Source organism: Apis mellifera, linkage group LG11 (assembly GCF_003254395.2).
Source record: "Apis mellifera strain DH4 linkage group LG11, Amel_HAv3.1, whole genome shotgun sequence".
NCBI classification, from domain to species: Eukaryota; Metazoa; Arthropoda; class Insecta; order Hymenoptera; family Apidae; genus Apis; species Apis mellifera.
The window spans coordinates 13,517,453-13,531,304 of NC_037648.1; the positions used below are offsets into that span (position 1 = coordinate 13,517,453).

The window sequence follows — 13,852 nt, forward strand, 5'->3', positions numbered from 1 at the left end:
ATAAAATGATTTTTGAATAAGGTGAAAGTTAAAAAGATTTATACAATAAACATTTGCTCTTAGCAAGCAATTTATTCATTCATTGTAATTCACATCGATAAATTTTTTTTCTTTTTAATTAACAATATCTCTAAGTCTCTCATATAAATCATTCCCATTACTAACAACTGTTTGCGTGCTTCACCGTAGGAATATTTACTGAGTGATGTCATTGGTGGGTTGACCTTGGTGGAAGACGAGCACATCCTTGACGAAAATGTTAGGAACGCTGAGTGCACCGAGGGACAACGGTCTGTCCAGGGGGAAACCGAGAGGTTTGCCGTCAAGGGAAATGGCACCGCCAATCACCTCCGAGATCGGCTTGTTCTGGTAGTATTCGCTGACAATCTGGTCCTGAACCGTTTGAGGTTGAGCGTAGATACTTTGCCACCCACCAGCGTGTTGCTGTCCACTAGCGACGATGCCACTTCCCGGGACTGCTACGCCTTGGACTTGGGAGTTTGACCACGTTTGACCACCACTTTGGCCTCTTTGCATGCCATAGGGGACGTTCATTCCTTGGACACCTTGTCCAAATACTTGTTGCACTCCTTGCAGAAGGCCTGGGACGCCTTGGACGCCTTGGACGCCTTGGACGCCTTGGACACCCTGGACACCTTGGACACCTTGGACGCCCTGAGGTGTTTGGACACCTTGGACACCTTGTTGCACACCTTGAACACCTAATCCTTGCAGTACGGATTGTTGTTGTTGTCCAGATTGTACAGAGGATGGGGAGGAGTTAATGTGCAATCCATGATGAGATTGTTGGTGTCCATAGATCATTTGAGCAGCATGCTGATGCCTCTGTTGACTCTGTTGTACAGCTGCCATTGCTGCTTGCATTTGTTGTTGGACTTGTTGGGCTTGTTGCACTTGTTGCTGGCTCCAACTATTACCTTGCTGTCCTAACCAACCGCCTGCATTGACTACTCCAACACCTTGAACGGAGTATGTCATGTCTTGTCCCTGGCCTACAGGATTCTGGATCTGGGTGTTCGGGTATTGTCCGTGGTATTTAGTGTAAAGATTGGCGTAATAGTTTCTAACAGCTGAGGAAGAAGAAAAAGAAGAAATGTACAATTAGCTATATTATTAGGTATTCGTTGTTATTGATAGTATACCTTGAACTTGTTGCTGAGCATTGACCAAATTCTCAGGGAGAACCTCTACATTTTGCTGAATTCCTCCGCCCACTTGAGAAATTTGACCTTGCTCTTTCAGTTGTTGATATTGCTCAACGCTTACGACCTGGTACTGTTGATCTTGATAAGTCAAACTTTGTTCAGGGATCACTGGCCCGTATGGGACGTTAAGTGGATTTGACGAAGAGATCACAACTAAGAATTGAAGAGGGAAACCTTGTGGCTGACCTTTGGGAAGAGACAATCTAGCAGGGAAACTGAAGATTTGATGTGGCTGTAAAAATATTATTAGATTATTACAAAATTTATATAATAATCATTAATCATTTTCTTTAAGAAAAACAAGTTTGTCAACCTCAGTGATGTAGAATGGTTCCTGGGATCGGATAGCAGCATTGACTCCTCGTTGAATTTGAGAAGTAGACGGCCAATCCGGGCTCTGTCCAGGAGCTTGTTGAGAATTTCTAATAATGGTATTTTCACCAGCATGGACTAAATATACAAAATAATATTAATCATAAACAAATTGATCGGATATAAATAATTTATTAGAAGAAGAAACAATTGAAACTTACGGTTCTGGATAAATTGATCAAGTTCAACAAAGAGATGTTGATTCTTAGAAATACTAATTGGTCGGCCTTGATGGTCGTGTTTGGGTCCAAGGAAGACACGGACAACTGCGCCTGGCACGTTCTGTTCGCTGTGAACTGCAATTTTATATTGATAAGGTTGATGATCCAATCTCTTGAGATGAGCTCTAACACGAGATTGAGTTTGTTCTTCTTGTTGCTGTTGGGATTGGTGACCAGTAACGGCATCGAGATCGACGTAGAAATCGGTGAAAAGAGTTACAAGTTGACTGACATCAACGTTCTGAATGGTCACTCCAGGAAGAATAAGATCATTGTATTGATAGACAGGTAAAGATTGTTGATACTGTTGATAAAGGTTCATAACTTTCTTGTACAATTGATAGAAAACTGGGTCGTGGACGGCAACTTCTCCAAGTTCAAGTGATGATGGTGTGTAGTCCCAAATGTTTTCAACTTCAGGAGCATTTCCAAGAAGTTTGCGAGCAGCAGCTTGCAGACTTCCATAATACCTATTTAAAGTGAAGAAACGAGTAATAGAAACATAATTCTATAATTTTTTAATTATAGTTATATATTTTTTACTGACCTTGGATTAACACTTCTACCAGTTCCTTCAATCAGATCACCAAGAATGTTCATACCTTGTGGTTGATACAGAGAAAGAAAGACGCCTTGTGGGGTAATCACATTTCCAGAATCAATAGCATCTCTCAGTCTTTTCTCTAAAGTGGCAACATATTGGATAAGCTGGTTCCTTTGAGATTGAAGTTGAAGATTCTGAGGACGGCCTGCGAATTCAAGTCCATTGAGACCGCGAAGATGTGGTTGATAGAGACTTTGTACATTTTCGTAGTCAATATCCTTAATAGGACCAAGTCCGTTAGAAAGACGATTAAGTTCATAACGTGCCAAAAGTTGTTGATGAAGGTACAGATATTGAGCTCCGCGACCAATATTTGCTTGTTGATCCTGTTGGCCCGCTTGTTGTTGCAAATATTTTCCTACAATCTGTTGTTGATATTGTTGCTGAGTTAAAGGCTGTTGCTGTTGTTGTTGTTGATTCTGCTATTTAGAGAAATTGATTACATTAATTTATAATGTTTTCCAAAATTTGATTACATTATTTATATATTTATTTATATATTATATACTTCTTGAATATATCCAGCAAGATTAACTTGGGCATAGTATGCAGCAAGACCAATATCTTGAGTGAAATAAGATAACTGTTGTTCATCATGAGATAAAAGTGCAGAATAGTTAACAGGAATAAGAATGTTTTGCTGATTGTTCTTTCCTTGAGTGTTTTGAATAGCAATATTTTGAGCTTCTTGAATAACTCGTGAATCCAAGTGATGTTGAGGTAAAATTTCATAAACTGGTGGGAAAATAACACCTTGAGTATCTTGACGAGTTAATACAGCAGCAACAAATGCCTGTTGAATAAACAGCAAAATTATGTAATAAAATATAATAATATATACAATATGAAATACAATAAGAAATATTTTTAATCTAATATAATAATATATTTTTATTTAAATAATTCTTGTACCTTAAGAAATTGTCCTTCATTAACATGGACACGGGCCCATGCAGCAGTTTTGAGGAAAGTCTGGTAATCCTTAGCACCCAAAAGAATCCTATAGAGGAGGGAAACTTCTTTGCGAAGTTGGCTGATTGAATTGCTAAAAGTTGTACCTTGAGGTTGAACTAAACCTGCTTTTACAGCACCTGCATAGTACATGACAATGATTGGGTTCTTATACTGATGAGAATTACTCTCAATGTCATAACTAGCACCAAGATTTTGAAGTTCCTGATTTGGGATTGGTTGGGAAATTTTTTGTAGAAGTTGAATGACATCTTGTTGTTTGTTAAGGAGATCCTGGTCAGCTAAAATAAATAAAAGCATTTCTTTGATATCCAAAGGTAATAATACTTACATCATGTTATATTTTTGAAATATTAACATTAAAAAAATTTAATGAAACAAGTCAAACAAATAAAATAATTCACTATTAAGAATCAATATTTATTGCAATATATATACATATTATAATTTAAACAATATTATAATTAAAGAAAATAAATAAATTTCAAGAAAAAGAAATAATAATATAGGATTATTTTCATACCATTCTTATTAAATCTTTTAGAACTTAACATTATAAAAATAATAGTTTCAAATAATAACTCACCAGCACGTTGTTTGACGTTGGGGGCACAGACCCCTAAGGCTACCAGAGCCAGCAGGATAATGAAATACCTCATTGCGAAATTCAATGATGGGATGCGATGTTGACTGTCCGTTCAACCAGTCTTTTATACTTAAATTCTATCGAAGAAGGGGTTTATCGGCGACCTGGCGACCCCCCTCCTTCAAGATTTCGCAGTCTCCCCGCGATATCCATAACTAAATATTTCGAATGTGTTCGGCGCATTCGATCGAAGGTTAAATGATGATATGTATCATTGCAAATAGATTATGCATCAAGTCCTCCTACCAAGAATTAAATATTGAAATTTTTACTGAAGAAACCGGTAGTCTTCATTCATTATATTTATCCAATTTTCTTTGAAAAGCTTCTTCATTTTCATTTGATTAAAATATTATGAATTATATTTATTTTAATTTTTATATTTTTCATTTATAAAGTTCAACATAAAAAGTATCCAACAAAAAAAAATCAGATTAAATTATATTAATTATTTTAATTTTATATTTTCTAATTTTAATTCAAGTTTATTAAATAAAAACAATTTTAAAGAAGAAATTTACATTAATTTATAATTTCTTGTTAATACAAAACAAAAATAATAATGGAAAAAGAATAGAAACATATTCGAAGAGTAAATTTTTATTAAATAATAAATTTTTATTTATAATATTATTTTCCAATTAATTAAATAACTGAATTACTTTTAGCTTACTTACAAAAAGAATATAAAATGTTGAGGGTCATCTATATCTTCGAATGCGGGATAATATAATAAGATAATATGTGTCTTGAACTTTTCAGGTGATTAATATATACGCTAAGGTTATCACTTTATTTATTTTTTAAACTATATTTTTAAATCCCTGGGGGGTATAGAAAAAAAATATGCAGAATTATATTAATATACAATTTATAATAAACAAATAAAAAGACTATAACAATATTTTTTTTGCTTTTCATTAAAAAAAATTTTGAATTAATACACAAAATTTGTAATAATAATATTTAATAATCATAAAATTATTATTAATTTTATTAACATTTATTAATATTTATTTTTATATATTATCTTCTATTCATTCGTTCATATGAAAAAATTTTGTTATGTGACATTTATATATCTTTTAACGATAAAAAATTTTCGTATCAAAATTTAATTATATCATTTATAAAATAATATTATTTAAAATGTTTTTATAAATAATATCATTTATTAGATCATTTATAAAATAAATGATATTATTAAATTTGGTAACAAATAATTTTTTGCTTCTGATGATAACATATAAAGCATTACAAATAATTGCATATACAAAAAAGAAAGAAAGAAATCTTGTATAAGTGATAACAAAGTAAAAGTATATTTTCGTTTTAGATAATAGTAACGCAATCGTTCACAATTTTTTTTTATTAGATTTCACAATACCATTTCACTTTTTATATTGATGCAATAATTCTAATTGATCAATAATTTTAAAAATTTTTTTAAATTATCCAAATAAAAAACATTTTTTAATATAAAATTTTATGAATATATATTTTTAAAAGCATTGAAAATTAAATAAGATTTATATGATTTTTATTTATTTATATTTTTATATTTTTAAAATTTTACGATGCATAATTAGAGAATAAAAAGTGAAAACAGAGAATAAAAATGTAAATTTATATTTGATACTTTAAAAAGTATTTAAAAATTAATCTCAAATAGCAAAATATTTAAGCACTATCGATTTCTACGAGTTCATGTATAACAAGTACAATATGTGATTTAAATGTGGGCGCTATAAATCCATTAAATTCATTCCAAAAATAGAATGATTTTCTGTTCATCTTGTTTCTTGTAATTATTGTATCAATCGAAAACGAAACAATTATTTATATTATTATTTATTATCCCTTTGCTTCTTTTAATTGCTTTTTTACATTTATATGCGCACGTGTACACATTTTATATGTGTATACTGTCATTTGAGGTACCAAACGTAACCTTGAAAAGGCCACCCTCGAAGCATAAGTTCAATCATAGCGGGTGAAGTAACATTTTTTTTTATCTATATAAGTCTTAAGAATTATATTGTGATTTCTGATTGTAGATAATCTTTGATAAAAATGTCTTCGTGAAAGATCAAAAAATTATTGAAAGTGAAGTTTAGTTACTGATATAGGTACTATATCAGTTATAGGTTAGAATATAATACGATATATTAATTAAAAAACGAAAAATGTTTTTAAGAAATTAGGCAGTGAATGCCAGCATTACATGCAATAATTATTTTATTAAAATCAACATGGTACAACGTTCAGTGGCGCCTAGGCGCAATGTTAGAATTCTATTAATTGGTGATCGCGGAGTCGGCAAGACTTCTTTAATATTATCTTTAGTTAGTGAAGAATATGCAGAAGATGTACCCTGTAAAGCGGAAGAAATTACTATTCCGGCTGATGTTACACCGGAACAAGTACCAACACACATTGTAGATTATTCAGGTATTTTTTTCAGAAATGATATTTTCATTGTTTTTATAAACATTAAATGACAATTATATTAGTGTAACTTTTATTTATAGCTGCTGAACAAACTGAAGATCAGTTAACTGATGAAATTCAAAAAGCACATGTAATTTGTGTTGTTTATTCTGTAGTTGATGAGGATACTTTGGACAGAGCAGCTACTTATTGGTTACCATTGATTAGACGATGTTCATCAAATAATCGTTGTCCAGTTGTTCTTGTGGGAAATAAAATTGATCTCGTTGACTATTCTACGATTGAGGTTTAATAAATTAAATGATTTATATATTTATTTTTTTTAATTTAAATTTTTTATTTATTTATTTTTTTAGGCTGTATATCCTATAATGAAAGAATTCACTGAAATTGAAAGTTGTATTGAGGTAAAAAAAAATTAATTATTGATTTTAATAATATAATATAATTAAATAGTCCATAATAAAGTATTTTAATTCATGTTATTTTTTGTAGTGTTCTGCCAAAACATTACAAAATGTTTCAGAAACATTTTATTATGCACAAAAAGCTGTTTTACATCCTACCACACCACTTTATAATTATGATACTCAGGAGGTAAAAATTAATATATAAAAATTATATAAAAATTAATATATAAAAATAAAATATCTATGTAATTTAAAACATATATAAATAATTTATTAATATAATATATTAATTTAATATTTAGCTTACCGAAGAATGTAAAATAGCATTACAAAGAATTTTTAAAGTGAGTATATAAAATATATTTTTTTATATTATATTCTTAAGTGAATATACTTTTAAATATGTTATATACTTATATAATAACTTTTTGTATACAGATATGTGATTTAGACAATGATGGCTTGCTAAATGATATGGAACTAAATGCATTTCAACAATGGTGTTTTAATACTCCATTACAACCACAAGTATTAGAGGATGTAAAGGCTGTATTATCAAAAAATATTCAAGATGGCATTTGTTGTGGATGTGTTACTATGAAAGGTATTTTACATATTGTGTTTTTGAAAAATCAATATGGAAATTTTGTTATTTTTAGGTTTTATGTATCTTCAATGTTTATTTATACAAAGAGGAAGAAATGAAACAACGTGGGCTGTGTTAAGAAAATTTGGTTATGACAATGAATTACAAATGTCAAAAGAATATATATATCCACCGTGAGTACACAATAAATGATATTTTAAGTATTTTTTTACTTTATTTATTATATTTATTTTCTATATAATATATAGATTAAAGATTCCAGTTGGATGTACAACTGAATTATCACATAAAGGACAAGAATTTTTAACATTATTATTTATGCAACATGATCGAGATCGAGATGGTGCACTTTCCCCATTAGAAATGGAATCATTGTTTTCACGATGTCTAACTCCACCTTGGGGAGATGAATATAAATATATTGTACCAACTAATGAAAAGGTATATATTTTTTTCATTATAATTTCTTTTGTTTATAACATTTCTTCTGCAATAGGGATGGATTACATTTCAAGGATATATGTGTCAATGGTCATTATTGACTCTTACAAATGTGCGAAAAACATTAGAATACATGGCATATTTAGGTTATAACATGTATAATAATGAATGTCAAACAAATGCGGTTGTAGTTACTCGTGAAAAAAAGTTAGATTTAGCAAAAAAACAGTCAAGTAGAAATGTTTATAGTTGTCATGTAATTGGTCCAAAAAGTAGTGGAAAAACAACATTATGTAGGACATTTATTGACCCTAAGCTCGAGGTAGATATATGTGTACATATATAATCATGTACATAACATATATATATATATATATATAAAACACATAATAATTGCAGAAACTGACTGAAGAAATTGTGCCGCCGAGTTCGCATATTACTGTAAATACAGTACATGTGTATGGTCAGGAAAAGACAATAATTTTACGAGATATAAATATACTTAATGTTCAGGATGCTCTAACTCCAGCACAAATTCAATGTGATGTGGCAGCTCTTGTTTATGATGCTAATAATCCCAAATCATTTGAATATATTGCACGGATTTATATTGTAAGCAAGTTTTATACAATTTTGTAAAAAGTATTGGAATTATTCTTTATGATTTATTATATTTTTCAGAAATATTTTGCAGATAGTAAGATTCCTGTTCTTATAATAGCAAATAAAAGTGATCTTTCTGAAGTAAAACAAGATTACTTGCTACAGCCAATAAGTTTTTGTAATAAATATAAATTAATGCCACCGCAACCTTATAGCATCTCCCGTACAGTACGACGTGAAATCTTCGTTAAATTAGCAACAATGGCAGCTTTCCCGTAAGTTCAATTCCTTAAAATATTGATTATTAAGTAGATTTTATACAAAAAAGCTCCTAAAAAATTATTTTAAAAAGCAATCACATTTATTTAAATTCATTATAAAAAAAATATAAAAGTGTAGCGCATTTGTTTGATATTATCAAATATTTTTTAGTATTTCTTATAATTTTTATGAAAAATATTATATCTTTTATACTGATTTATAATTATTAAATTTATAATATTAAACACTAACAAAAAGATTTCATGTTTAGCCGCTTTCAAGGAGCATGGGTATTATTTTACAGAGACAGGTTGGTCTGAATTTTTGCAACATCGTAAGCATTGTAAGCTTGAGCAAATCGTGAATCACATTTTTTTTCATATTTTATTGCACGTATGCACAAATATATTTTTTTAAATGTGCTAGGCGATTTGCTCACATTAAAAGGTATCGCATGATTAAGACTATCATAACAAAGTCTTAAATCTTTTCAGTCGTTTGAGGCGAATGGTCCACATGTTGCTTGTCAAACCCTCACCCACTCAGTGGTGGAATTCTTTTACAAGGTTTTTGTTTGTATTATAAGTTTCCGTTAATTTCACGGAGTGCTCACGACTTACAATACGAAATAATATCAATATTATTCTTTTGCATGAGCATGAAACATGTTTAATCTTTCAATCTTAATTTAATTTTTTATATTCTATATATATATTTCAGTATTTAAATTTAGTTATGCGCGTGTTTAATTACAATAAATACAATTATCAAAGTCAACAATTTTATTATAGAATAGTATATTACGTTTATATTGTGAAATAATACATATATATGAATATGCACATACATAAAAATATTGGACAAATTATATGGAGAATTTATAAAATTTTATAAATGATTGTTATAATAAATAATTTTTAATTTTTCAGACATATAAATCAATTTGGATTACTACAAGGAGATTCAATTGTCTGGTGGAAAGCTGGTCTTGGAATTGCAGTTGCTACCGTTGCAGGTTTTGTGGTGATGCGTGTCTTAAATACAGAAAAAAGATAGTCTACCATATTCCTTTTCTTGCACATTTAACTGCCTCTTTACTTCAAGTATAAAGCCGTCTTTAAGAAACGCGTTAAGTTAATAAACAATGTTCTTAAATCAGTAATTTTTTATATGTCCTTGATTACTTTATAATAAGGATCAGAATATTTTATTTATAATTTAATCTTTTGGAACATATCATTTCATATGAGTGATTAATTTTTATGTTTGTATCCATTTTGACATTTCATCCACATATCATGATAAGCTTTGCATGTATCTAGATCTTCGTTTCGTGAAGCGCATTCGAAGAATTCTCGTATTTCAGGAATACATGGTTCTTCATTTTTAGATTCTGCTTTAGCAGAAGATACATGATTAATGTTGCCAGCAAGTGTACTTCCAATTGCTTGGCCCTTATATGAATCAGAAAATCATTAATTTTCAAAGAAAACAAAAAAGTGTAAAAAAAAATTAAATTAATACTTACTATAATAGAACCAACAGCAACTCCAGCTGCTGTACTAGCAGCAGTTTGAAAAGTTGAAGATTGACTGCTATTATTTGTCCATGGTTGAGATGAATTTTTTGCCTTAAATCTACATAGAAATATGTAATCAAAATTTAAAACTTCAAAAAATGTAAAATATTTTCTCATGGTCATTATTATAATATATTTATTATTGTATGAAAATTAATATTTATTTTACATTCTTTTTTTGTTTTTTTAATTATTTAAAAACAGAAATATAGAAATATAAGAAGATTAAAATAAATATAATGTGTAAATAGAAGTCAATTTATTTTACTTCTATACATACAAAGATATTGTCTAATTCATATTAATAATAATTTTAACATAATTTTTATTTATTGTAAATTAAATCCAAATTTTTATAAGATTTATTAAATTAATTCACATGATGCTGAGCTCCTAAATTTCTTCTATCATCCAAATGTTTTTGGAAAGATGCTCGTTTAAACTACATCTGAAATTAAAGAACATAATGTACATAAAATATATATAATACATTAATATAATACAAGTAATATAATAATAATAATAATTTAAACTTACTATTAGCTGCTTTGCACTGACGGAGAGCTTCATTGAATCCTTCGCACAGTGTAAGATCAGATTGATTATTAGCACATTCCAAAAATTGTTTTACTTCCCAAGCACAAGCTCCACCAATAGGTGCAGCAGAAGCTGGTGCACTTTGTGCTACAGCAGGTGCTGCAGGTGCTGCAGGTGCAACAGCAGATTCACTAGATCCTCCACTGAAAAGACCAGTTACTGCATGTCCAATAGTATGACCAACAGCAGAACCTATAGCGACACCTCCAGCAGTAGCAGCCATTTGTCCCATGAGGGATGGCTGCTGAGGTTGCGCCATCATTGGTGTTGCTGCAGGAGCATGTGCAGGAGGTTGTGCAGGAGTTGCGACTGGAGCCGATGTTCGTCTAACCCTAAAAAATAAAATTATTTTTCACAATTATAAAATTATGTATAATTATAAAAAAAATAAAAAAAAAAGCGATCATATAATTTGATTATGAATATCGTCAAGTAAAATCTGCAACGTCATTGAATAATTAAAGATAGTTTACAAAAAATTATGCGTATAAATCTAATTCGAAGAAAAAGTACTTACGTCCTTGGTGGAGGATTTGCAGCACGTCCACGTCGTGGCATGTTTTTTTTTCTTTTTTGCACACTAGATTTCGTATAACACAATAAACAATCCGCGCTCTTACAAGCTTGGTCTGATACTGAAACGAAATCTTTAAGGCTTTATACGTTATGCAAGCTATTCAAACTGCGCCGACTCAGAATTATCGAACTTTCCAGAAATAAAATAGGAAACACTCTCAAAAGAGAGACAACTTCAGTTCATTTCACAATTAAGAATTAAAAAAAATTAAATTAAATAATAAATATATGAGAAATTAATAAAAGATAATTTATAATTATATATAATTATATTCTGTTTACATATATAAAACTTATTATATTATTAATTACCAATTTTTAATAATATTTAAATTATGATGTTGGCTAACATGTTAGATATATATGTATTAAATAGAATATTTCATGATTTCACATGATTATTACGCACACATAAAAAATAACATTTATAAATTTAATTTTATATTGTAGAATGTACTATTTTTTTATTTTTAAAATAACAATATTTAAAAATAAAAACTTACAAATCTTTATATATAAATATATTATCATTTTGCATGAAGTATTATTGCATGATTTTATGCAAAATATTCTGTTTATAGTTCTTTGATATAAAATAAATAGATAGTGCATAAATATATTTATATATTTATATACTTATTCAGAAAAATTAGTCAGTAATTATTAATATATAAAAAATATATATTTCTTTAAAAAAACATAAATTAATTATTTCCGAAATTATATAAATTAAAGATTATATAATTCATATAATATATAGTTTTTTCAAATAATAGACTAACCTTTTTTGTTGCATCGGTGGGATTGGAGATGGTGATGCTCGACCTCGTCTTCCACTTTTCTGGTTGGTTTTTTTTCTCCCAGACATTATTATTTTTATTTTTAATTTATTCGAAATGATTCATTTTTATATCAAGTAAATTAAATGATAATAATTATTTTAATATAACAGTAATTACTTTTCAATAGAATATTAGAAATTAATCATTATTATTTTTTATTATTTTTTATTGTACTCTGAAGTATGCAAAAAAGTATTGTATAAATAATAATTTAACGATTTATAGCCTTATAAAATTTTCAAAATAACATATATTCTTTCACTTGTTCATTTCAATCATTTGAAATTTTTTAATAAAGCAATTCTACTCTGTGAAAATTCTACCAGAGTGCGCCATAATCTCAGCTTTCTCAAAGTAAGTATTTAAATATATATTTACATGGATATTAAAATGCAACAAAACAATATAAATATTTATATTTATTTTCAAATCTTTGCAATAGCTATTAAATTTTTATTGTTATGTGCATTTTATTTATTTTTACAGAATTAAATAATTTGTATTGATGATAATGATTTCTTTAATGATAAACAATAATTTATATTCTTTGAAAATAAATAAATTAACAAAGATTATAAATGATACTCAATAAATAACTATCGGGGAAACAAATTTGAATTTAATTAAACATAAAATATTTAAAATATGAAAATTGAAATAGTTTTTGAATTTGACTTTTTTAATTAATTTAAATATCATTTTTATTATTTTATATTTGTTAACATTTTTCTATAGATAAATTTTTTTTATTTTTCTTTTAATAGATTAATTAGATTAAATAGATTAATTGATAGATATAATATTAATTATAATATTCCAAGATGAGGTTGATTTTTATACATATATATTATAATTATTAAATAATTTAATCTATTTTTAAATTTCAAAATATTTAATTCTTACAATTAGAGCAAGTATATTATTTCAAATATATTATAATTTATATTTAAATCGTAATTTAAATAAATATATATTTGTATATATTATATATTAATGTTAAATATTAAATAACAAAAACATAAAATTTGTAAAATTATAAAAATAACTATTTAATTTATTTTAATATTATACTTATTATATATTATATATATATAATATTATATAATACATTCCAATAATATTGTATTAATAAATAAATGAATGAATAAATAAAAAATTTCCAAAATTGATTAGTTATTCTCTAAAATTTAATCATTTACTTTTTAATTAATAATTTTATTACTAATTTTTAATTAATAATATGAATATTTTCATCATTAAATATACATCATAATTATATAATAAAATTTGTATAATAATATAAATATAGAAGTAATGTAGATACATCAACTAAATATTATTGTATTCAAAATATTGAAAGTTTTCATTATTAAATTCATTAATTTTGTTAATAACTTGTTTTTTTTTTTTTTTTTTAGATATGTTAATACATATTCAAGAAAAA

General features: G+C 27.6%; 4 protein-coding genes across 8 annotated transcripts; 1 reads left to right on the plus strand and 3 right to left on the minus strand.

The window, feature by feature from the left end:
• Nucleotides 1-50: 50 nt before the first annotated feature.
• On the minus strand, nucleotides 51-4,139 carry Hex110 (hexamerin 110). 2 transcript variants are annotated; one of them, XM_016914665.2, is made up of 8 exons: nucleotides 3,982-4,139; nucleotides 3,336-3,676; nucleotides 2,932-3,216; nucleotides 2,367-2,842; nucleotides 1,760-2,289; nucleotides 1,540-1,676; nucleotides 1,164-1,458; nucleotides 51-1,091 (listed from the first exon to the last, which is right to left on the minus strand). In XM_016914665.2, exons 1-8 carry the CDS (start codon nucleotides 4,052-4,054, stop codon nucleotides 196-198), a joined length of 3,033 nt encoding a protein of 1,010 aa, XP_016770154.2. In that variant the 5' UTR covers nucleotides 4,055-4,139; the 3' UTR covers nucleotides 51-195.
• A 1,674-nt stretch (nucleotides 4,140-5,813) lies between these two features.
• LOC725244 (mitochondrial Rho GTPase) lies at nucleotides 5,814-9,976 on the plus strand. Of its 3 annotated transcripts, XM_026443741.1 has the most exons (14): nucleotides 5,814-6,492; nucleotides 6,573-6,778; nucleotides 6,849-6,899; nucleotides 6,988-7,089; nucleotides 7,205-7,246; nucleotides 7,341-7,506; nucleotides 7,562-7,682; nucleotides 7,758-7,950; nucleotides 8,006-8,272; nucleotides 8,350-8,562; nucleotides 8,632-8,828; nucleotides 9,086-9,124; nucleotides 9,309-9,380; nucleotides 9,744-9,976. In XM_026443741.1, the coding sequence occupies exons 1-14, from the start codon at nucleotides 6,294-6,296 to the stop codon at nucleotides 9,868-9,870; spliced, it is 1,995 nt and encodes a 664-aa protein (XP_026299526.1). In that variant the 5' UTR covers nucleotides 5,814-6,293; the 3' UTR covers nucleotides 9,871-9,976. The 3 variants fall into 3 exon arrangements, with proteins under 3 accessions (XP_026299526.1, XP_026299527.1, XP_026299528.1); XM_026443742.1 differs by lacking the exon at nucleotides 9,309-9,380 and having other exon boundaries at nucleotides 5,816-6,492; XM_026443743.1 differs by lacking the exons at nucleotides 9,086-9,124; nucleotides 9,309-9,380 and having other exon boundaries at nucleotides 5,816-6,492.
• Nucleotides 9,928-12,486, minus strand: LOC100578540 (coiled-coil-helix-coiled-coil-helix domain-containing protein 2-like). Of its 2 annotated transcripts, XM_006566462.3 has the most exons (3): nucleotides 12,349-12,486; nucleotides 10,343-10,451; nucleotides 9,928-10,268 (listed from the first exon to the last, which is right to left on the minus strand). In XM_006566462.3, exons 1-3 carry the CDS (start codon nucleotides 12,432-12,434, stop codon nucleotides 10,068-10,070), a joined length of 396 nt encoding a protein of 131 aa, XP_006566525.2. In that variant the 5' UTR covers nucleotides 12,435-12,486; the 3' UTR covers nucleotides 9,928-10,067. The 2 variants fall into 2 exon arrangements, with proteins under 2 accessions (XP_006566525.2, XP_016770411.2); XM_016914922.2 differs by having other exon boundaries at nucleotides 9,928-10,451; nucleotides 12,349-12,483.
• LOC408308 (coiled-coil-helix-coiled-coil-helix domain-containing protein 10, mitochondrial) lies at nucleotides 10,631-11,721 on the minus strand. The gene is made up of 3 exons (XM_391859.7): nucleotides 11,508-11,721; nucleotides 10,931-11,322; nucleotides 10,631-10,841 (listed from the first exon to the last, which is right to left on the minus strand). The coding sequence occupies exons 1-3, from the start codon at nucleotides 11,546-11,548 to the stop codon at nucleotides 10,831-10,833; spliced, it is 444 nt and encodes a 147-aa protein (XP_391859.1). The 5' UTR covers nucleotides 11,549-11,721; the 3' UTR covers nucleotides 10,631-10,830.
• Nucleotides 12,487-13,852: the final 1,366 nt, after the last annotated feature.

What these genes read in the sequence shown, in the direction of transcription:
- Hex110 (XM_016914665.2), bottom strand. Translation starts at nt 4,054, where the DNA reads ATGAGGTATTTCATTATCCTGCTGGCTCTGGTAGCCTTAGGGGTCTGT. An exon ending in GGTAGAAGTGTTAATCCAAG is followed by an intron (nt 2,290 to 2,366) that starts GTCAGTAAAAAA and finishes CACTTTAAATAG; the next exon opens with GTATTATGGAAGTCTGCAAG. An exon ending in AACCATTCTACATCACTGAG is followed by an intron (nt 1,459 to 1,539) that starts GTTGACAAACTT and finishes ATATTTTTACAG; the next exon opens with CCACATCAAATCTTCAGTTT.
- LOC725244 (XM_026443741.1), top strand. Translation starts at nt 6,294, where the DNA reads ATGGTACAACGTTCAGTGGCGCCTAGGCGCAATGTTAGAATTCTATTA. An exon ending in ATAATTATGATACTCAGGAG is followed by an intron (nt 7,090 to 7,204) that starts GTAAAAATTAAT and finishes TTTAATATTTAG; the next exon opens with CTTACCGAAGAATGTAAAAT. An exon ending in GTATTATTTTACAGAGACAG is followed by an intron (nt 9,125 to 9,308) that starts GTTGGTCTGAAT and finishes AAATCTTTTCAG; the next exon opens with TCGTTTGAGGCGAATGGTCC.
- LOC100578540 (XM_016914922.2), bottom strand. Translation starts at nt 12,434, where the DNA reads ATGTCTGGGAGAAAAAAAACCAACCAGAAAAGTGGAAGACGAGGTCGA. An exon ending in CCACCGATGCAACAAAAAAG is followed by an intron (nt 10,452 to 12,348) that starts GTTAGTCTATTA and finishes ATTTCTATGTAG; the next exon opens with ATTTAAGGCAAAAAATTCAT.
- LOC408308 (XM_391859.7), bottom strand. Translation starts at nt 11,548, where the DNA reads ATGCCACGACGTGGACGTGCTGCAAATCCTCCACCAAGGAC. An exon ending in GCAAATCCTCCACCAAGGAC is followed by an intron (nt 11,323 to 11,507) that starts GTAAGTACTTTT and finishes TTTATTTTTTAG; the next exon opens with GGTTAGACGAACATCGGCTC.